The sequence below is a fragment of the Haliotis rufescens genome, unplaced genomic scaffold (genome assembly GCF_023055435.1).
Source record: "Haliotis rufescens isolate VD_foot unplaced genomic scaffold, xgHalRufe1.0.p SCAF_2, whole genome shotgun sequence".
NCBI classification, from domain to species: Eukaryota; Metazoa; Mollusca; class Gastropoda; order Lepetellida; family Haliotidae; genus Haliotis; species Haliotis rufescens.
The window spans coordinates 9,077,023-9,100,882 of NW_025963890.1; the positions used below are offsets into that span (position 1 = coordinate 9,077,023).

At 37.8% G+C, this 23,860-nt stretch overlaps 1 protein-coding gene across 1 annotated transcript; it reads right to left on the bottom strand.

Annotated features, from left to right (window-relative positions):
• Positions 1 to 11,383: 11,383 nt before the first annotated feature.
• On the bottom strand, positions 11,384 to 20,289 carry LOC125381868 (receptor-type tyrosine-protein phosphatase epsilon-like). The gene is made up of 9 exons (XM_048399199.1): positions 20,211 to 20,289; positions 19,117 to 19,210; positions 18,135 to 18,196; positions 16,304 to 16,384; positions 15,012 to 15,109; positions 14,258 to 14,383; positions 12,719 to 12,864; positions 11,992 to 12,127; positions 11,384 to 11,404 (listed from the first exon to the last, which is right to left on the bottom strand). The coding sequence occupies exons 1-9, from the start codon at positions 20,287 to 20,289 to the stop codon at positions 11,384 to 11,386; spliced, it is 843 nt and encodes a 280-aa protein (XP_048255156.1).
• Positions 20,290 to 23,860: the final 3,571 nt, after the last annotated feature.

A 23,860-nucleotide genomic window follows, 5' to 3' on the forward strand; every position in this document is an offset into this window, starting at 1 on the left:
CATTTAATTAATTACAATTTCTTTCATTGTCAATTTTCTGATGCATGTTACCCCGGCAGCGCTACATATGGTTCTAAAAGCATCCAAGTTTATTTTTTTCCAATGAATTAACTTGCCATCTGGAGGCCCATTCCGAAATTCTATCATTATGTTGATTACTAGTTACTTTATGCGGGTCTTCCATAATCATACAAAAATATACGTCATCAGCAAAACGTCTTACACACGTATTACTATTTATTGCTTCACGTATATCATTTATTGAAATAAAGAGACATAATAATTTATTTCCGTAATGTAAGGCCACAGGCCCGTAATACATTTCAAAAGTTTTTTTATTTTGCATTCCAGGGCAAGAATTCCACAAGACACATTATTGTGTTTTCGCAAGCCATTAAGCTAATAAAAGCCTCCGGAGAACGGATGGAAATCATTCGTGTCGTAAAGATTTATAAGATTGACATAGCATTATAACATGGAACTCATCCTCAACACATGACGATATGAAAATGACAAGACACGCATAGCCATTCAACCAAAGGAGTTCTCCTATTTCCACAGCCAATCTTAAGTTTTTGGATCGGAACCAACATATAACATATACTTTACACACAAAAACCAACGCAAAAGTAGTAGAATTGTACATATCTGACAGAGTGTTGCCGATATTCATACAAAATTAATATACAAAATGTATTGGTAATTTCTTCATGGATTGGGATTGATTTGTGTGGAAAGAATGAGGTTCTGCAGAAATTTCGTGAAACGATGGAAAAATCGCATAAACGAAACCAACACGACAGGCGCTTGTTGGGCCATACAAATGCTGGGGTTTCATTTGCATGCCATCACAAGTGGACTGCGAAAATTGCCACGGCTGACGGAAGCCCAACGCAGCAACGCCATCGGCCGACTGCAAACAGGAGAATCATCTGAAGCTGTAGCCAGGTTTTTCCACGTAGCACCAAGCACCATTACAAGACTGTGGAACCGTTATCTGACACGCGGGACAAAACGGGACCTTCCCAGATCCGGTCGACCACGTATCACAACCAGAGCACAGGACAGATTCATACGACGACCTCACTTACGTGAAAGAACCACTACAGCCACCTCTTTAACTATGACAATACCCGGATTTCTTGGATATCAGTTAGTGTCATGATGTGGTCAGCCACCTTATACACTGGTAGAATAGACTTCTATGTCACGCGGATGAAATTCTAGTCCTTCCCATTAATCAACCAGCGAACGTCATTTTCCAACAAGACAACGCCCGACCTTACTCGGCAAGACTGACAACAACCTCTTTTTCAGGGATCACAACATCCAGGTCCTGCTTTGGCCCTCGATTTAAACCCAATCGAACATTTATGGAATGCACTGGATCAACGACAGCGATCACGTCAGTAACAACCACAGAAGTTCCGACATTTGGCACAAGCACCGCAGGCAGAGTGGTTGAACATTCCACAGGCCAAAATGCGGGATCTGATTGCTGACAGTCAGTTTTTGACACTAATGGTGGCCATAAGATATTGAGAACAGATGACCTTCATCTTAAACATCTACTGTTCCATGTGTGCCATATGGAACCTGGGTCAATGGCAATGCTATGTGCCGATTTTGAACACTTTACTGCCTGTTGATTATTAATATAAAATAGACATCTAAAATCACCTGCGTTTCCTTTTTTTTGCAGAGTGTATATATATATATATATATATATATATATATATATATATATATATATATATATATATATACCTTTCCAATATTATATATAATATTGGAATGTCATAAGAAAGGTACATTTCAACATTTAGCATTGATTTGAATTGTCCATATAACTTACATTAGAAGATACTTCAATAGCATGAAGCTAATCGTGGCACAGACAGTAATATAATCTCTGCTTAAATAGGCAGATAAACATTTTTACATCATCAATATCCTGACCCAACCATACAACCCCAAATACATATTGAAACAAAATATTTCTAATGGATGATACCCATGATTCTCCAATACAATAGACCTATTCTGCCTCTATATCTTGCCGATTGTAGACATGATACCCACATCACATAAACAACTGCCACCTCGGGTCGTGAGAAGATTTCTCGAATGTGAAATATACTCTCCCCAAAAAGAAACGCACAGGTGAATTATAAATGTTGAATTTAGTTCATGTAAATTGAAACGATGAAAAAATTGTTTTCCAACTGAATGTTAGTTCATAATCGTAACTAATCATGAAACATTAACCCTAAATACGTCATTTTCCCACATGCATGAACATTTCATGTGGAAAAGGATCACAATGCGTGATGCACGTGAAAAGTTGTACACCAGGGTACATAGCATTTACCTTTTTGTGTGTTTTCCGAGACATTTGATGTGGCAAGATATATCGCCATTGGACGTCGAGAGGCAGGAGAATCACAATCATCTGTTGCACGTCATTTAATGTTCACTACGTATTCAGAGGCGTTACTAAAAACTTGGATCCACCCGCGACCGTCCTCGAACTGGTAGGCGACAGATTACAACTGCGGCGCAGGATCGTTACATCCGGCTGTTCCATCTTGGCAACAGGTCGGTCCCAGGAACTGAAAGCGCAGGAAATGTCCCAGGTCTTCAGAGAGTGTTTGCACAGAAATCGCCTACGGTGAGTGGACTGTTCAAGAAGATCTTGTATGTTTGACATGTGCTACAACGTCACATCGCCTGTCACGTGTTCGTTGGTGCAGAAACGTCAAAAGATGGAATGGAAAAACTGGCAAAGAATTAGGTTTAGCGATGAATCACGTTTCCTGTTGTAACGTCGTGACGGTAGAATCCGAGTCTATAGACGTCGAAATGAGCGCCACGCCCGCAACTGTGTTGTTGAGGTGGACAGATTCGGAAGAGGAAGTGTGATGATGTGGGCGGCCACTTTCCACAACCGCAGAACCGACCTAGTGCACTTGCAAGGGAATTTTGTCGCCGTTCGTTACAGAGATGAAATCCTACGTCACCTTCTTCCAGTTATCGATCGGCAGTGACAGATTTTTCAACAGGACAACGCCAGGTCCCACACATCATGCATCACCATGGACTTCCTCACCAACACAAGACCAAGGAGCGTCCATTCCAATTTGGAATGAACGTTGGATTGCTTTGGAAAGATCGCTCATTCCAACCTTTCCAAAGCTTGGAAGGATCGATCTTTACGGAAAATCCAAAATTGGATTGGCAACATTTCCAAACATATTTCCAACTGAGGAAAAGTTTGGAATGGCTTGGAATGGTTTGTAATTGTTTGGAAGTATGGTTAGAAGGGACAAGTTAAAATATGTTTTATTAGTAATTTGAACAATCAAAAGACTATGCATTATTTATTGAGTTTAAACTATATATAATAATTAATAAACTTATCTCAAACATTCACTACTTGTCTGTCTGGCGAGGGGCTTTTACAGTCGTATTCTCCCTAAGGTGAGAGGGAGACCCGCACTTGACTCGACAAGACACTAATAGGTCTCAAGATTAAGTATTCGTCTGGATGGCTGCCATTTAATTACAAAACGGACAGTCGTCTAGACGGCTCACATGTAAGTGCACCGAAATGTGCCTAAGATCATAAAATGGACAATCTTTGGTAACATCTAATTTATTGTTGTCTCACGCCATAGCTTCGAATAATTCTGTTTATTGAACAATTGGAATTCAGGAAGTTATCAATAATTGTTTTACTTAACATAAGATAAGATAAGTTGTTTAGGACATAATATTATCATGTCAGGACGTACTACAGTCAAAACCATATATTTCAAAATCAATTTAATGTCAGACTATGATTTCCAAGTCCCGATTATCAAATCAATGAGGTATCAGTTTCACCACATGTGCACAGACCGCCTATACTTGTATATACATTTTTCATAACTATTCTCCAGTTAAAGTTATATCCTCTTATCAAATAATCTGCGAGAGTGATCATCATTAAGGAAACTCATTCTCATCAAAGAATACAGAACAAATGAAGATTCAGATGCATACATTTATTGCTTCATTCATCACGAAGCAGATTTACATACATTTGTGAACAGCACTTAAACTGTGATATTGAATTTTACCATTGTCCATATTAACATAATAATATATACATATATACAAAACAGGACATGCATTTAATAAATAATTACCATTATATGGATTTCCAAATATATAAACGACTTCAACGTTGATATTTTAGACAAAAAGTAAGTCTCCTGTCTTTTAACGTTCAGGGGAAAAGGGTTTGCTTTCACAATTTAACATTTGTTTTCACCAAAGGACAATCAAATCAAGCCAAAAACACGAAAAATACATATATATGTTTAGCGACTGTCATTATACATCGAGGGGGGGAATTCGTCTGCTCTAACTGCCTTCACATAAACATTCCAGCCCTTAATTACCGAGGCAGATGTGACGTAGTAGCATTACATTCGCTGCATTTGCAGCATATAAGATGTGTAATCTGTGGAGTAACTAAAGTAATATTACGGCCGAAATCTAACTTGCATGGTTGTTTTAATAGAAAACTTATGTCTTTAGAACACAGTTGTACTTATATAATGTTTTTAGGTTTGGTTTATAAATACTAGAGAAGATTTTTTATGCATATAAAACTGATCGGAAATACAGCTGAACAATAGAAACATCAAAATAGGAGTTGTGAATAGTGACAAATTTAATTACATCACTGTGTCAATAATTATTGACTGATTCTGTCAAACAACTCTCAAACCATTTATTGCCATGAACGTACATGTACACATGTACACAGGAAGTCGGCGCTGTCTGAGGCTCCAGGTACTTACTTACTTACTTATTTTGGAGATTCTACGTGCGCTTTCCGACTGCAGCGTATTTCGCACACGGGCCCGGCCAGGCCATTTAATGTTTCCGAAAAGGTGAAAAAGTTGTTTTTGTTAACGATCGTTTCCATTTTCAACGATGAAATGAAACATATTAAAATAAATCAGAGGGACTGACGATCGCATTTTTTGCATAAATGTCATTGTTGGTGACATGGTGTGGTTGCAGGGCATGTATGTATGGCCAGGTATCAGGAAAATGCATGGGCCAAATTCAAAAGAATAAAATATTGTAAACATCATACCGTTATAAAGTTGGAGTATAAATCGAGTCAGCTTGATTCATATTAGAAAAGTTTTCACCAGAAATGCAAGGAAAATGGACAGGGGAGACCTTTACCACATCTGGGAAAATACTACGAGGGGGGTCTACCCCTCTACTGAATCAAAACTACGATGGTGATGACATCCAAAAGACTTATTACCGATCAGAATTACAAAAAAAAGATGTGAGAGAAGATAATAAGTGGATAGAGGAGCCAATATTGAAGACGAACACAAGCATTACGATAAATGGCTACATTAGCCAAAAGATTTAATATATTTTTTATAAAAGCTTTTCATGTACATCCATTGTAATTATATATGTGTTGTACGGGTGGACATGGGATAGATTCCCGATCAATGTCAACCTTTATGTCCGGGAATATTAAAATGTATATAGAATTGTACAGCTAATCTCGTTGTTTCAGCAATTCTCGTTGTTTGTGCTATTAGTTACATTCAGTTGAAGACAGATGTGCGATAGAACATGTCAATAAGCGCCGTATATGTGCTGAAAAATAGATATAGATATGCAGGTATTTCCCTATCCAAGGATAGTGTATGAAACTGGCGTAATGAGGGAACATTTTCCAAATAGACTTAACGTGTGGGAGGGTGCTTCATGGAGAGGGGTTTGCCCACTACTTATGGGAATGTAAATAACAGATATCTTTACAGTAAATGACTAGGGACTCGTACATAATAGGAGTGGGGCTGGTGACATTTTAACATTACAGCCCCCTACCCCTCCTGCCAAAATGTCCACATTTCTTTAGAACTGTCTCACTTATTTCTGTGCCCTCCCCCGTTTACATGTGATAACGTTTGCCGACCTTCCTCTTTCGCAGCGTTATTTGTTTCACGACCCCCTTAATATCACTACACTTAAACGTTTGAAACGGACATGAAGAAAATTCAACATGAGATTAAATGAAGTCCACCAATACTGGGTTATTTTATAGCACGCCAAAACAATTATTATTTTCCAGTCAACAAGCAATCATATAAACAATATTAAAAAGCGACCTTTTCAAACACAATATTGTACAAAAGCAATCTCAAACAATAAAGATGACTGAAAAATATGCATAAATGTCCTCAGTTGTTTACACAAACGTCTCCTTCTATGTTGCAGGCTGTGGAGCTGACTGTGGTGGTGGCTGTGTTGCTGACTGCCATGCCGACTGTGTTGCCTACTTGTTGCCGACGTTCACGTATGTTTCTGGAGATGATAGCCTCATATCGACGATGTCGTACAGGGATGCCACCTCAACCTAGGCAGAAAGGCAAAACATATCTGTCTCTGATACCATGTTATTGACTATACAAGTCCCGACATTTAACGATGCATGAATATTGAATCGCTTGTTTGTATCATTTGACTGTGTTAGAAGCACATTCTACTGCTTCTCCTTTAGATGACTACAATGCCCAGGCTCTGTGTCTTAGATGGATGCGAGACGCCGCGTTCCGATGGCCTGGAGCGCTGCTCATAGTTTAGTCACTTCTTTGACTTACTCGAATATTTATCATCTTTGAATGACAAAGATGTTGAAGATCATTTCCTCATTTGTTCAGTAAAATTCACACCTTCAACAATTCGCAATGAATATGCCGCCTTACCTCTGTTAGGTCTTCATCATGCAATATGTGGGCCACGCGGTTGATGTTGTTGAAAATATTCACTTCATTGTCGTGAATCATTCCTTGAAAGATGTTTCTGATGACACACATCATTGCTGCATACTTTCTGTCTCCTTCGCTGAAAACAAATTAAATGGTCTGCAATATTTGAGAGGAGAATACACACTGAGCCATATGTTTGGGGTAAAAGCTGAGACCAAATAATTAAATACTTTTCTAGTTTAATGGTGGAACAAATATAAGCTTTACCCACTCCCCCTTAAACCAAGTGGTCGTTTTCCAAGTCGATCAACTCGCTGGTGTTTACGTCCATTTGTCTGCATAATGATGAGTTACTTGTGTGAATAGCAGAGGGTGCTCGTGATGTTTAGAGCTCTTCACGTCCATCTTGTGTCATCGCTGATTTTCACTGATCCATTCGTATTTTACATTTTACACCCAATGGAATCTGTCTCGGCAGTAATCCATCTTTACGAGACTGAAGGTCTCCTTAATGTGTGTGTGTGTGTGTGTGTGTGTGTGTGTGTGTGTGTGTGTGTGTGTGTGTGTGTGTGTGTGTGTATGTGCGTGCGTGCGTGCGTGCGTGCGTGCGTGTGTGTGTGTGTGTGTGTGACCGCTATGAGTGGTTACTCCAAGTGCGAACAAGGCAATTGTGAATACATAGCTAAAACCCTTTCAATGACTAAGGCTATTTACATGACGACTAGATTCTTTCACGAGGAAAAATAAATATGTATACATAATACGTTATTAATTTGTAAGAATGGATATATTTCAACATATTAGAATTCTCAAGTATTGGTTCAAGATTCTTAAAATGCCTATTGATAGATTACCTAGAAAATGTTACAATATGATGTTATTGTATGAAAAACATGGAAGCCGCAATTGGGTATATGATGTAAAGTCGTTATTAAATGATTGCGGCTATGGGTATGTTTGGCGTAATCAATGTGTACCAAACAATCCCGATTCATTTTTAGTATTTTTACGCCAGAGACTTAAGGATATATACTTACAAAAATGGGCATCGCATGTTTTAAGTGCAGAAAAATGCAATTACTACAAGCTTTTCAAGACAACAATTTCCCCAGAATACTATTTGTTTGACATCAACTTTAAAAGGTTTAGAATAAGTTTAGCACAATTTAGATGCAGCTCTCATAGACTTAGGATCGAAGTAGGCAGGCATAGAAACATAGACAGAGAATTGAGAATATGTGAGCAATGTGATTTAAATGTGATTGAAGATGAGTTTCATTTTCTGTTAGTTTGTCCAAAATACGACCACCTTTGAAGAAAATATATTGATCTGCCTGGTTATGTACATCCCACTATACAAAGATTTACAACGATCATGTCAACAACTGATAAAGATAGTCTAAAAAATCTATCAATGTTCATTTATCATGCTATGTTAATTAGAATATGACCTGTTAAACGGATCTGTAACCACTCCCGAAAACAGAATTGTACTATGGGCCTGAGGCCTTTCAGTATGGAATAAAACTTGTCCTATCCTATCCTACGTTACAATAACAGCAGTCAGTATTGGCAGTAAACGTGAGATTCGTGCTGAATTGAAATTTATGTACCCGAACACAACAGTCACAAGCTTTTCGGTACTTCCCTCTTGTGCAGAGTCAACCACGTCCACCAGATCTGGCAATGATGTCAGAGAGGGGCTTTCACTCTTGGACACACATACCACATGTATGTCTTCAGCTTGTTCCTGTTCCTGTGTAAGATACAATCATTAAAAAACACGCCCCATAAAGTTGTGGGAAATTGTAATAATTCTGTCCATTGGCTTGTCTATTTGGGATTCACATGGATTATTTACTCCTGCAAAGGTATATAGCTGCAGTGTATTTGTACTTGGAATACCTGGGAATGTAGCATAAATCTTACGTACGACACGTGTGGTGACACGATAGATTAGATATACAAAAACTACGAGAATCGTAACACTTAATTCACTCATGTGTGACATTACATGTATGATGAAAGACATACATTGTTCATATGTAAATGTAACACTTTACCCGAACGTTCACTGCAATGTTCAGCATGTTTGTTGTTTCAGTTAGATTTCTTTCCCCAGTGTAAGTGAGACATAGAGAGCCGCATTCCAGACACTGGTTGGTTGACGAAGGGCACATGCGTTCTATGTCCTATGTGAAACAGTATGCATAAAAATCACACATAATTGTTACATATAACTCACACACGTCACACGAGACAGTGTATTCATGGAAATTATGTGCAGTTAATCTTCAATAATAAGATAAACGAATGTAAATGCTTCCATTTTCTAACATCTTAAAGGAGGAGGTATAAAGAGGGCCCTTTTTGGCCCAATCAAAAGGTCAACATTTTGCAATATCGGTATGGAAATGATGATGACTGTTCAACAAATACACTTTTCTTTGTAACTTTTTCTTTTGCTACCCCCTAAATTATGCAAATCCGGTCGGCAAAACTGAGCCCTTATCCTAATTCGTCCTGTTTATTTTGTTTTACATTCGGGCAGATAACTCGGCGGTCAGGCTCTAAATGTCACACAAACACCAAACGTGTGACGAAGCGAATTCATGTTTATCTCGCAAATGAATGAATATCATAATGTTTTATCTTTACATCGCGTCGTCCACCATAGCTCAGTTGGTTGTGAATTTTAATCCTAATTTATTTTTCATGATATGTATAGTCTCTATCTCCAATTGTGTTCTTTTCCCCCAAAAATGATAATCGCCATCATTAATCTGATACATTTAAAAACATCATGGACTGTTACAAGCGACGTTAAATACAGTACAACATCATTCACTGATATGTATGGTGATCTGACAGTTTTACCTTGGTAGCTCCTGGAAAGAGAACAGCGACACTGCAATTACTGTCCTTGATCATGCTCCAGAATCCTTCTGTGTTCCTACTGGAAGGTGTCTCACTCACCACGTAGCCATACTGCGCCATGTGGGACTATTTGTAGGGAAATAGTAAAATATACACATACAATGTATCATTGAAGTCACCCTGATAGCATTTTTCAGCCGGGAAAATGAATCATGATACATGATACATAAATTCGTATGGTGTATGCATTTTATCCACAGGTGTCGGGATATAAAGGAACATTTTACAAAGGATTTTCAAAGGTTTTAACCCAAATTACATTGATAACAAAACATGCCATCTAAACCATTACTCACTTGCAAAATAAAAGCCAGATGGTCCAACTCTCCGCTGATCATCAATCTTCCCGGTAACTCAGCTGCAATGAAACATTTATTGTTACTGTACATGTATGCTTAACACGATATTTCTGTAATTTCTATCATGTGATGCAAGCATTTGTATTAACAAACTTACCTGCTCGTACAAGTGTACATACCATTTGGATCTTGTCTGTCTCTCTTTGCCTTCATTATCTGCATTAAGTAAAGTAACGATTTAGATATTCAGAATGATTATTTCCCTATATTGTTAAGCTATATGTTCATTTTGCTTCCGTTTACGGTACATGCAGTGTGTAAAAACAGACCTTTCCTCACCCCGTAGTACAATACTAGCTTTTGATTGGTCAAGGAGCGGGCAATTATTTTCAAAGTTACCTGCTGACAAATACAATCGGAACATATCTTAGGGTAAAATGAAGTAAATCCGTTCGTTTCCGTCGTCTACCGAGATCGGTTTGCAACTTATAGCATTTCACACCACGTATATACATGTCGGCATTGTTATATGACAATGTATTTAATTGTTTAACAGTGATTGCAGCTGTGTTGCATTGTTTTGTTAGGATTGCATGTGTTTGGACAGTGATCAGTCGTCAGGAAATGACTACATTTAGATGCTAGTGTGGTCTGTAAATTTCCGGTATACCGCGGACTCTGATAGTATGTTATGGAAACTTCTTTAATGTTCTAGTGCCGATGTACTGGTGAGGGCACTGTGTGGAACTTTCAAATGGCTTTGTAGGTTGTATATTAGGGGACAATAGCGTGTTTACGTCAATCTCACGCATTTCATAGCTTCGGAACCAGCTTTCATGTGAGGATCGCTCATCATCCCCTTATTCCCTGCCTACCCCATCTCGGAAGCTTGACCACTGTCGCTGCTGGATGAATATATATAATTATCACTGATTTTTGCTATCACCACTGTATATTTTGTATTTCATCCCGACCACTGTCATCATATTATGTATTACCATTGAATATTGTACTACCACCCTTTTGGGTACCGCCATTGTAATTGCTGTACAGCAAATTACTGAAAGTATATTGATTTGCAAACCTAGTTAATTTTCTAAGACATTTGTGGATTGTATACCACTTGTTGGTTATTTCTTGGTCTCATACTAAGTTCTTTTTCGTACAGATTTCTTGGTTAACACATTGTTTCAATTTGGGAATCGACACGTAACAGCATGTAGTTGCAGTTAGTTATGTTGCATCTTACATGTAGATATTAAACACTGAATAATAAAAGACAACCAACAATACATTTGTTAAACAGCGATGTCTGTCTACTTGACAAATACAATTTTCACATTTCTGTCACTATAAGAGGATGTACTGATTCTGTAATAGCCCACATGTGTAACTACAAAAATTGTACAAACGTAAATTATTTAAATATAAGAAAATAACCAATATCTGTCAATATGAGGTGAAATGTACAGCTAAATGTCAATTTCAATTACCCGCAGCAGCTCTACAATCGAACAGGTACCAAGATTAAATGTTTTGGCTGCCTGTCGTCTTTCTAGAAATTGTTGGCATTGCAGACTTTGATCTCCCATAGCAACTGCCTCCACGAGAGAAGAATAAACACATTCATACTGCTTCTGAAAAATAAATATTTAAGTAAATCCTTTGTTACGAAGACTTTGTAACGTGTATGACTGCTTTAAGATTTCCAGGTTAGAGTAGGTTCCCAGCATTATGCTTGTTGTTCGAAGTACCTACATGACATGGTTCGGTTGATTTTGTACCATTGTAACTAGACGGCGTGTGACATTGCTCATTATATCAATCGTTGGTTTATCCCACCCAGACACGATAATATAGAAACCCAAGTTATATCGCGGGAATATTCATGAATGTTGAGGAAATTAATAAACAAACAAACAAACAAACAAATTGTAACAATTTATGAACATATTTACCTTTGTTTGTATCATTCCTTTCCTTTGATGTCTCAGTTTACACACAAAGTCAAAGATGTCCACTTCATCGTCAGTCTGAATTTTGTCCAGATGATAGTCCAGGGTAATGTACGTTCCACTTCGGCCAATACCAGCACTAGGGCCAAATGTGTTATATGAGTAGGTCTTGCAATTGTGTGTCATAGATTTATGGTAATATGTACATGTACACGACGTCATAATGAGGTATTTCATGTCATGAAATCTGTGGAATAATAGAAAAGTATGATCCCCGTTCTGATACAGTTAAAATCCATTTGTCAGTTACTGTGAGGATACAGTTAAAATCCATTTGTCAGTTTCTGTGAGGTCTTCACTGACACCTTCGAAATGTCACTAAAAGACAAGGTATGCTTATTTTGTTAGCCGTCAACAGTTACATCCAAGGGCCATAATCGACCGCATTCTTTATTTGTTAGCAATGCCTGACTATTGGTAATCCTAATACAATTTACCTCTCAAACACTGTGAGACAAGAACTAAGGGCCTGAATTCTCATAGTCAGATTGAACAGAACATGGGACATTTCACATTTCACATTTCACACGCATCGATCGTTTCATCAAAGAAACGAATGTATTATTACACTGTGTGTTTGTCGTCCGTACGTTGCAATTAACATTAAGAAAGAATTCATTTGTAAACCCGACACAAAGTTTTACACCCTATTAACAGAACAATTGTATACCTGCAGTGCACAAGAAGAGGTCCATCTTGACAAGTGGGGGCCTTCCGTACATGCCAAATAAATTCCAACAATGACGTTACATCCGGAACTGAGTGATCGGGCCATGCCACGAAATGAAACTGGGTGATGATCCGACTTTCTTCTGTCTGTTTGAACAAACAAGATAAGATAAATACGCAGACAAAACTAAAAATGCATGCGAACAAGTGACACAGTGGTTACGTTACCGGGACTTTCTGTGCAGATTTGCATCCTTAGCCCTGCAACGATTCGCTGGGTCCGGATCCCGTATGCCCTGATAATGAACCTTGGAATGTCAGCAACATATCCGTGCCAGTTGGTTTCAGGCAGGTGTTAACTGTCTACGACCTGCACCGTGATTGTGTTCCTCCAGCATAAGTCGATATTATTTAAACCAACACACCAGCAAAGTCATGCCAATGACCCGGGTTTGATTCCACACGTGGGTACAGTGTGTAAAACCCATTTCTGGTGTCCCCGCCGTGATGTTGCTGGAATACAGTAAAGTACGATTATAACGAACTCAAACGGACTACTAATTTTAGTTCGTTTTAACCGTAGTTCGTTATAAGCATGTATACAGTATAACAACAGCAAATAGTCGGGACCAAAAAAGTAAGTTCGTTATATCCGTCAGTTCGTTATAAGCGTGTTCGTTATAACCGTATTTTACTGTATTGCTAAAAGCGGGTTAAACCATACTCACTTGGTATGGATAGTTAAGTTTATAAGAAGATCTTTGTCAACAAATATCTTCAACATAATTCATTTCTTATTCATAACACTACAGGATTATAAGCCATGTTGAATGTCTATAATTCAAGTTTAGTCATTTACACCTGGAAAATTGTCACGGTACTGCATACCGTAGTTTGTCTTTTCAAACAGCGATGTTTAATCTTATTTGTTGCCGTATGACATATTTTGTAAATATTACATGGCGACATAAACTGCCGGGCAAAGGAAAGTATACACCCATGTTTGATGGTGATTAAAATGAAACAAACAAGAAATATTTATTCGACGTTTATGTATTTGACACGAGTATTATGAGCGATGTTACATGCAGTATATCAATGATTATATCACGCCAGGTGACTTGTGCATGGCGCATAAAGGTACATAGGGCAGACAATTACAGTAATAACAGTAAAGAGCTGTGTGAATTTGTGTATCCTTTGCCCGGCATTTTATAATGGACTATAACTTTCAACCGTACCATCTGCGTCTTTGAGTTATAACGTGATTTTACGCAGTACTTTTGTAAAACATACAGTGTTCTTGTACTAACGTTAACCTTTCTGCTTGAAAAGATCCAAAACATTTATCAAAATAAGATAAATACATAATGTAGATATTTACACAAGATAATGAAAGGTCGCGATATATGAAAATAAAGAAGGGGTGGGTACGGTCAAATGTTGCTAGGCGTATAGGTAGTTTATAATGGATACTTTGAATCGCTTCTTTGACTTGCATTATAAGAAAATAGAACTTTTGCAATGTGTGAACGCATACCTGTCGTTCTTTGACAGAGAATTCCCTGATGATGTAATGAGAACGTGTGTCCCTTCTCGCAAAAGTGATGGTAAGGCCTCCGATGACGAAAGGACGTTTCACGCGCCAATACTGTTCACACTTGTCCTGGAGTAAACAAATATAACTTTAAACAATGTTTATGCTTTGCTGTTTATATTTTCAGTAACACTAGACATTTAGTTGCATATTCACACTAATTATTCTCATAAATAATCTTACAGTCAGGGTATATTTACTTTTTCTGAATCTTCTTTCTAATAGTCTGTGATACGTACAGAATATGCGCTGCATAGGGGTCATAGGGATAAGAGTTAGATCACGTGAGCAGAGCAACAATCTGCAAATGCACAAAGCGGACCACATGATTTACACCTCCACAAATGACATTACATACATAAGGCACAAACGAGTTATTTGCCTGTATGGATGAAATGATCTGATTATTGATAATCAAATATCAATGACCTTGTGGCATCAGTGGCCTTGTAAAGGTAACCAAAGGAAATACAAACTGATGTCTGACCTACACCCTTTGTCACGCGTAACCCAAATCCAACAACTTTTGAGCAAGAGTCATTAGGTGCTCTTCGTTATAAGAGCATGCTTGATTATACCTCAAAGTTGTCAAATAAAGACACCAAAGGCTGGAGCTGCTGAAATACTGTTCAACATTAAGGAAAACTGGCTATTGGAAAGTTGATCCCTCTTGTCATACAGTCTTGGTTTACAATACCTTCCCCTTTTCAACAAGGCGTGTAATCATGACGATCTTGCCACATTTCTTCTCCCAAATCATCCTCCAGAAGTCTTTCATTGTCCTTTCAGTTGGGGCTGTATAAGAAAAAATCAAAAGGTATTTACACCCTGATTCTAAACTGGATATATAGAGGACATTCCATGTGTCAAATTAAAATATCATGTTTCTCTCATCGAGGGAAGGAGAAATCTTCACGAGTGGCTCACCTTTCCCCCGTCACTCGATAAGGGAAAGCTCAGTCTTTCACACTGAAGTAGATCTATATTATTTGAAATTTTACGGCTTAGGTTCTAATTTCTAAACGGACCACTTTAGGGGCGACATCAATTAATAATTATTCTTCAGATGAGGATGTTGTAACATTTATATTAATTGTTAAATATGTTAAATTTCATCTATCAACAATCAACTCCTGAAAAGATTTTACTACCTTGTGCTGCTATGTATGCCATGTCCGTTTTAAATCCCTGTGTGAAGAAATAAGTATTTGTTTGCATTGCAAAGTTTCACAAACATTTCAGACATGCAACGTTTTTTACATATTAATCGTCATCGCCGGAGAATAACCAGTCTCGACTACCCACCGAAACAGATTCCAGTGGGCGTAAAACAGCGGTGATAATGATAAGAATGGATCACTAAACATCAGTGATGATTTGTTTGTTTGTTTGTTGTTTAACGCCGCACTCAGCAATATTCCAGCTATATGACGGCGGTCTGTGATATTCGAGTCTGGACCAGACATTTCAGTGATTGATATGGTTAGCATCCACGCAATTGGGACCGATGACATGCATCAACCAAGTCAGCGGGCCTGACCACCCGATCCCGTTAGTCGCGCCTCTTACGACAAGTTAGTCGCCTTTTATGGCAAGCATGGGTTGCTGAAGACCTATTCTCCACCCGGATCTTCAGGGGTCAAAATAAGCAATGACGCCAGGTATTTTCGTGTGTATACTAATGCCGGTTTTATAGTTCTAGCTCACTACGATACCGTGCTGCAGTTTAATATTGTTACCCCATGGATACCCCGTTAAGACACAGTATAAACTGAAGCCTGCCGGGGATCGAAACACCTACCTTCCGTTATGTAAGATATTTTCTATAAGTCAAAACATGTGATACGACGCCCTGTTTAAGGCAGCTCAAACTGATTTTGTTATAGTAACGGACACTCCAAGAATAGAATGAGGTAAATTTAAAGTTGTTGGCATAGTATCAGCCAAATGGCGTCGAGAGTCAAGATGAACACACATTCCTGATCGTACTTACGTTGATGTAGCTGGCGTTGATGTAGGTGGAGAACGGGTCTCCTGGCAGGATACTGAGAGCCACTCGGTTTTTGTCATCTGATTGGTTGAATAAAGACTCATTAGACTCACGGAAACATGACAGGCTTCGTTCATTATTTTCAAGTGCTCTTTTGTGAGAGAGTGAGTATGGGGAATCGCCCTTTGAACAAAATTTCAGCTTTATCACATCATGTAAGTTTGCGGAAAGCCCGAAGTGGTGTAGGTCTTAGACGTTTACCTATTTACAGAAGAGCACAAATAGAAACATATTCAGGCGGATCTGGGATTCGAATCAACCATCATGCGTTTATGGCATGCCTAAAGGTTGAAATTCAGCGCAGCGAATTGCGGCGGTTTAGGCGACCCTTGACCTCCGATCTTTGGGTGATAAATATCAGGAAACATACATGGGTAGTATGACGTGTATCTGTTTTTCCCTTTGTTCATGAAATGTATTGATTCCTCAAACGTCTCTGTAAATCCGACAGGTAAACGCTGAAAATATAAGTTTATCATCAGTTTTAAGGGTTAGTCAAATTCAATAACATTTATACCCGTAGGTTTGATTTTCTTGAACATTTATTGTGTACATTGTGCAATGAGAGAACATAGTCTTAATCAGATATACTGCCTTTTTTATATAAAGCTGATATGTGTCTGTTGTTCTAATTATGAAACTGAATATATTGGAATATACAACTTTAACGTCATTCGATGAAGTACTTTACCTCAAATTCACTTTTAAATCGTGTCTCTGTCTGTGTTACTTGTGCTACATGTTCCTCTAATGCAGCTATTGCTACTGAGGTACAAATGATGGGTTCAGGCAGGCCGGGCACGTTTCGAGGTTCACCATTTTCTGCATCAACAACTGTATTCCCATTAATAACATATCCGATGACATTTACCCTTGCACTCTCGCCATGAAGTGGCACATCATTTGTAACTGAATCAACTGAAGACAGGACATGTCAGAACAATAAAAAAGTATGGTTTGAAAATAACGAAATGGACCATCATATCGGAAGTAAAATGTGCATAAGCCTTCTTGGGCCACTGAAATCGACTAATTTAGCTTTTGTTTTTGCTACTGAAATCAACGAGAGTGTTGACATTGTATTTCTGCTTTAATATGTGTACATTAAAACTTTCAACAATATCAACTGCAGACATATGTCTGAAATATTTATTACGATTCGTTTTCAAACGAGTAATTATGACCACCCAAGGTCAGTCTCATTTACCAATCAAAGTTTTATTATTATAATTCCAAAATTAACGTAGATTTGGATATAGATATATGGGAAATTGTCTTTAAAGTTGACAATATTGATTAAATATCATCGACTTGAAGTTCAACTGAGTGGTATGTTTCGAATACATGCCGTTTGAAAATTGTATCTCTCTGAGGCAAAAACATACACAAATACAAACAAGTTAATGATTATTGCTTTGGTTAATGATTTGAATGATGTGCCCGAAGACTGCACACATGTGGATGTGCGTTACAAACATTGGAGGTGTTCGGGTGCACTAATAAAACAAGTTCTATAGTGTTGAACGATAAAAGATGGAAAAATGGCGCTACTGACGTTGATTTGAATAATGTGTTACAAGTGTATCCCAGGAATAAATTTGAAAAATTGGTTTATTTGTACGATTTACGTGCAAGAATGTTATTGCAAAGGGAGAATACAATTCGAAGGATGCTGATCAAATGTCAAATAGTTTCCTGGCATTTAGACACTTAGAGTAATACACTTTAGTAAGTTTTTACTTAAATACAGCGTAAATAAAACGACACTACCTGTTCTAATGATGGCATCCTTCAGGGATATGAGCTTCATGCGAACCCAGGCAATGGTGTCTCTAAGTCAAAAGTGTCATACAAATAACTGTTTTTTCATAAACATAGTAATATACAGTTCACAATGTAAAATAATGATTAAAGTCCTATTACTCTAACATACCACTATCTTATTATCAGTTGATGTATTTCCAGAATTCAAGAAAGGTTGTAACATGCGTCTCTAACATCGTAATATGAAGATAGCGGAACGGTAATGGATATCCGTTCTGTATGTATCTTTTATGAGATACAACAATGTTGATAATCTTCAAACGAAGATTGTGACTTTTATGAATATTCAAAGAGCCAAATCTGAGGTGTTCGAAACGGTTCATCTAGCAAGTTTCACCGATACAACGTAGTCTTAAAGAACATATGAAAGTAACTGTTTATATTTTCCCCATACATGTATGTTACGATTTTCTCTTCACTAAACATCCACTTTTATACGATAGCTAAAACATATAAATATTCTTTATAAACAACAATACATGAAGCCACCGAGCAACAGTGATCCAATAATTAATTATTCAAAAGACACATTGCAATTGCTTGCACATGAGAGGAATTGACAGGGAGTATTTGATCCCAATTAAATTTAAGGTTTCCAATTGATCACATGATTGCAAAACAAATGCGTATTTTTGTGTCTTATTATTAACTAATTGTGTATCTCGTCACAACTCCCCCAGCATCAATATTGACCATGACAAAAGATCAGCCCTATATGTGTCTAATACCTGTTCAAATATGAAACAAATGAAGGAGACATCGTTCGGCCTGATGGAACCAGATGTTTCAGAGGACACTATGTTTACTATGTCGACATAACTTCACTTAAACACATACATTCACAGTGATTTTTTTCCTGTTCAGACATAAATCACATGTAGCCAGTTCTGAAGTTCATCTGTTATTTTATCAGTAATAGTTGACGTACCTTGTCACGAAAGTAGCACATACTGCGATGATACCAACACTCAGAACCAGCACCAAGATTCCAATCCCAAACTTCATCCCGGCAGCATTATCACCTGGAAAAAGAGAGACAAAAGCCATTTTCATAATCATAAATACAGAACGTCAACGCCGGTGAACAAACAGTCTCGACTATCTGCCCAAACAGGACCGAAAGGCACACCGCGGTGAAGACGATATAAATGGATCACTGAAAAACAGTTGTGATACCAGGTGCTTGCAAATGGGCAAGCATTTCCTACCCCACCAGAGGCACCAGCCACTCACACAATTTGCATAAAACAATTAAGTGTTAGTTATCGTGCCATATGATGTCAGTCTGTAAACAAACCAGAAATTCAAGTGATGGACAAGAAAATCCATTGACACGATAATGCATTTATTGATATTGTTAATACCAAAGACGACGTTAATTTTGAATTATTTCTGCTGTGTACAACTGCAAACATTCTACTGATATAAGAAAAGAAAAACGTTTCAGAAATTTTGCCTTAAAGCAGAGTCCCTTGCACGATTCCGACTATATTATAAGCATGAATTGTTTTTCAGAGACTGTGTGTTTGAAGGTAAATCCACCGCCAGAGCAGGATTGTCGTAATCTCCACAACATTATACGGTCAATAAAAGCGACAAAACCATTTACACAATCGTCAGAAATCTCCATTAAAAGAAGAGTCAGTTTGAAATCTTAGTAGCGTGAGCATGCTAGATTAGACCTCAAAAGTCGTGAAATGTAGACACACAAAATGAGCAAATGGAACATTGATCGATCTACACATGTACATGGAAAGTTGACTATTGGAATGTTAGAGTCTTGATAAGAGGTTTTTTTTCACTCTGAATCTTTATGGACAGATCTAAATATGAAACAAATGAGGCGCTTTCATCCATCTCTTTTATTTATAGTTGTTTGGATAAATCGGTTGAAGGGTTTGCCTATCAAACCATTATCGAACGATATCAGATCATCAATATACATGAAGCTTAAAAGAGTGTCAAACGACTCTTTCTGAAAAAGTTGTTCAAGGCCTTATTATGTAAGTTGCTGAAACTTACCATTATAAGCATTGGATTCGGCTAGGGACACAAATAGTATGGAGCTTACACCAAACAACCAGTGGGGTATGACGGCCATACTTGTTGTGATCGGGAACAAGGAAGTGACACAATATGTTATCGACTGAAGGATATATTGATTTTATATTGAGTTGCATTGACATGTTAATAAGTTTTGCAGATTTGGACATGTGTGTGAAAAATCTAGTGTCAGGTTCATCATGTCCTTAAAGCAGATACAAATGTAGAATTGCTTTGATATATAACAGGGAAATACTTTTATAAATATGTTTATTCGTTCATAATAGAATTCTAGAAAATGTTTTTAAAATTCAATGGACCTGAAGCCTTATCTATCCTTAACTCTTGAATCTTAGTCTTGTGAACAGTGGTGCTAATTTACACATAATCGTAACATGATTACTTGAAAGCAAGTTATCCGGCACACACTATGCATCAACATTTCAGAGGTGAAAGTGTTCCGTCAGACATTTCCCTATGAGGACGTGATAGTCGCTTGTCGTTAATAACAATACAGTATAATTCAGATTTATTAAAGAGGTAATGAATGAAACTAGGACCTAACATGTTTCAGTAAAAGTTTCCGACTTCTCAAAATTCATGCTTTTCACTATCTCGACAGATCAGTGCATAAAGCAGAGTCGATTGTACGATTCCGACTATATCACGAGTATGTGTTTATGAATCACTATCAAATAGTAATGATACCAGGTGTTCGAGAAAAGGTGAGCGTATCCTGTCCCACAGGTGCACCCGTCATAAACACATGCAAAGGCAAGTCAATTGTTCACCCGAAAATATATGGCAACATATGGTACACGTACAAATAAGGAATTGCATCGGACATAATTTTTGTCACTGATGCGTCAAATATGGAAATGTCTACCATAAAACTTTTTGAAAGCTTTGCTGAGGCTTTGAATGTTGTAACCTTGATCAAACAACTTCTGAGCAAGAGTCGCATGACGCTATTTGAAATCTTGGTAGAAAGAGCATTCTCGATTGTATCTCAAAAATTGCGAAATGTGAACACCAAAGGCTGGAGCTGCTGGAATATTGCGCGACAAGAAGGAAAGTTGACTATAGGAAAGTTGAAGTCAGCCCTCTTGTCATACAGTCCTGTTGAGAGTGTTTTGTCACTCTGAATCTCTATGCATAGATCCAAATATGAAACAGATGAGGCGGTCTCACTGGACTACTTTGTTTCTAGGTTAGGTGGGTAAATCAGTGGAAGGGAACTTGTTATTTGCTTGTTATTGAACGATATCAGATCATCGATATACCTGAAGCTGAAATTAAACTTTTTGGCAAAATTACCTTGTTTCGACTTTGCCAATCCGAACAGAATTTCCGATTCATATGAATAAGATCCGCAAGAAGGGGAGCACAATTGGTGCCCATGGGTTGCCAACTTCTTGCCGAAATGTTTTACCCCAAAATTTTACGTAGATGTTATCAATGAGAAAGTCTAGCATTTCACATATTGTGTTCTCAGTAAACTTCAGATGGCATTTGCTTTCATTTTCCACAAATTGTCCTGAACCTCTGACTATAGATACGTTATTGTATATGTGTACACCACGTTTTGTAACAAAAGCCCCATGGATCAAGGAATTAAGTTTTTCTTTACGTTTGTCATGTGAGGTTGTGGTTATAAAGTTGAAAAATCAAATGTTTTGACAGAATGGAACCTGGTTCTGTTCTGAGATTGCAAAAAGTAAAGCAAATCCTTTGAGATTTTGAGAATCCACATGGTATTAATTCCACTTGTCTCAAATACTTTCTGCGAGTATAAAGAAGTCCTACCTTGATTATAGTCAGGATTATGGTCAGTCTTTGAGACAGGGTTGTGGTTATACCCAGCAATATATCTCTCTTTGTACGGATTTTTATGGTGCTTTGGAATCCAGTACAACAGAGGAATGGACATGTCTTCAGGTTTTAGGGTCAAGTCAAAAGTTGACAGTACTTACTTATGGTTTTGGCAGATTTCTTCCTCAGTTAACACACTGACTTTATATATGTGGCATTATTTGATATATCATTTATACCAACTTCTTTGATCAAACAATAAATGTAGTGATGCTTACATATAATGGTTATGTTATTTGGGGCATTGTCAGTGGGAACAACTACAAACTGTCATGTAGGACCGCCAGACTTTGGATCACGGCTGGTTGGGACAGAATGGGTTTATTCCAATTCCGTTTTCTCTTTTTAAGTTTGTGCATTCTACCAATGACTACATCACGCACTGACTTAACCCCCCTCTGAAAGACATTCAACAGGTTCCTTTTTTCTTTTGGCACATTTTTGGCATATTCTTCGACAGCATCCATAATGATTTTAAAGTTGTGATCCCAATTGGTAGGTGGTTGCTGACGGTATTTTGGTCCATATTTGAATAACTGACGAAGGTTGTTATTGTCAACAATAGAGAAGTCACCTGTGATCATATGACTTGCAGGTTGATAACAGTGTGATGAGTCCACGTTCTGCAACACGTTTCTGTTATTGAACAACCTGGGTGAAATTGTGTTCGTATAGAAAAATGCAGTTGTTGGGGGTTCCTGAAATTTGAAATATTGTGGGACATTCTGGGACGCTGACTCTGTCTGAGAATGTTACTTAAATGTAAGACATCAATTGTGTGCAAATTTCAAATTCAAGAAATTGCGATCTTTGTCTCATTTTGTGGAGTCTGTTTCTGGTTTGGCCAAACGTTTCAGAGCGATATCAAGAACTAGTCAAAACTGTGGGCTCTTACTGTTTGTAGATCCACCCATCAGCAAAAGTTGCTGGAGTCGTTTAATAGTCATGTTTTTAATTTGGGTTTGCACATTATGGGTTTCTGTTCAGACCGACCAATCAATTTACTGAATCCCGAACAAATATTATGATAAGGTTTTTCCCCGCTGAACGTCTCTCAAAGCTGATAAGAAAAAACACGTGTTTTGTACTTTAAATAGCGAGGTCTACTCGATCCCGCGTGCTGTACAGTAGGTCGATTCCCTAACAATATGTTAAACCGGAAATCTGAACGTAAAAGAATTTAGTTTGGAACCAACAAACAACCAGCAAATGGAATACAGTCAACAATGTATTACAAAATTAACTTGGTTGACAAATCCGTACAAAGTACTGCACAGGAATTACAATTGCAGTACACAAGAGAGTGGTAGGACAATAGTCAATGGCAATATATAATATGATGGGAATGGCCAGTATCAAATACAAATGCAGTGGTGATAGCAAAGGTCAGTGCTAATAATATATACACCCAGCGGCGACCGTGCTCATGCTTCCGAGATGACCTAGGCAGGGAATCCGGGGTGATAAGTGATCTCCACACGAAAGTTGGTCTTGGTGCATCTTCCAATGAATTGTGAGAGATGAGACAGGCACGCTCTTGTCCCACTCACATAGTCTTACTCGCTTCTCGAATATTCTACACTCTTTCGGAAGTTTACACATCACACTAACATTTGAATATAATAACATCCTTAAAACTCCCTACAGTAAACAGTACTACATTCCTGACACGAATCTATATCCAAATACAATGCAATGAACTTCTTCCGAATCTCAACAGAAACAATGTCATACAGTTACAATAATTGATTAATAAA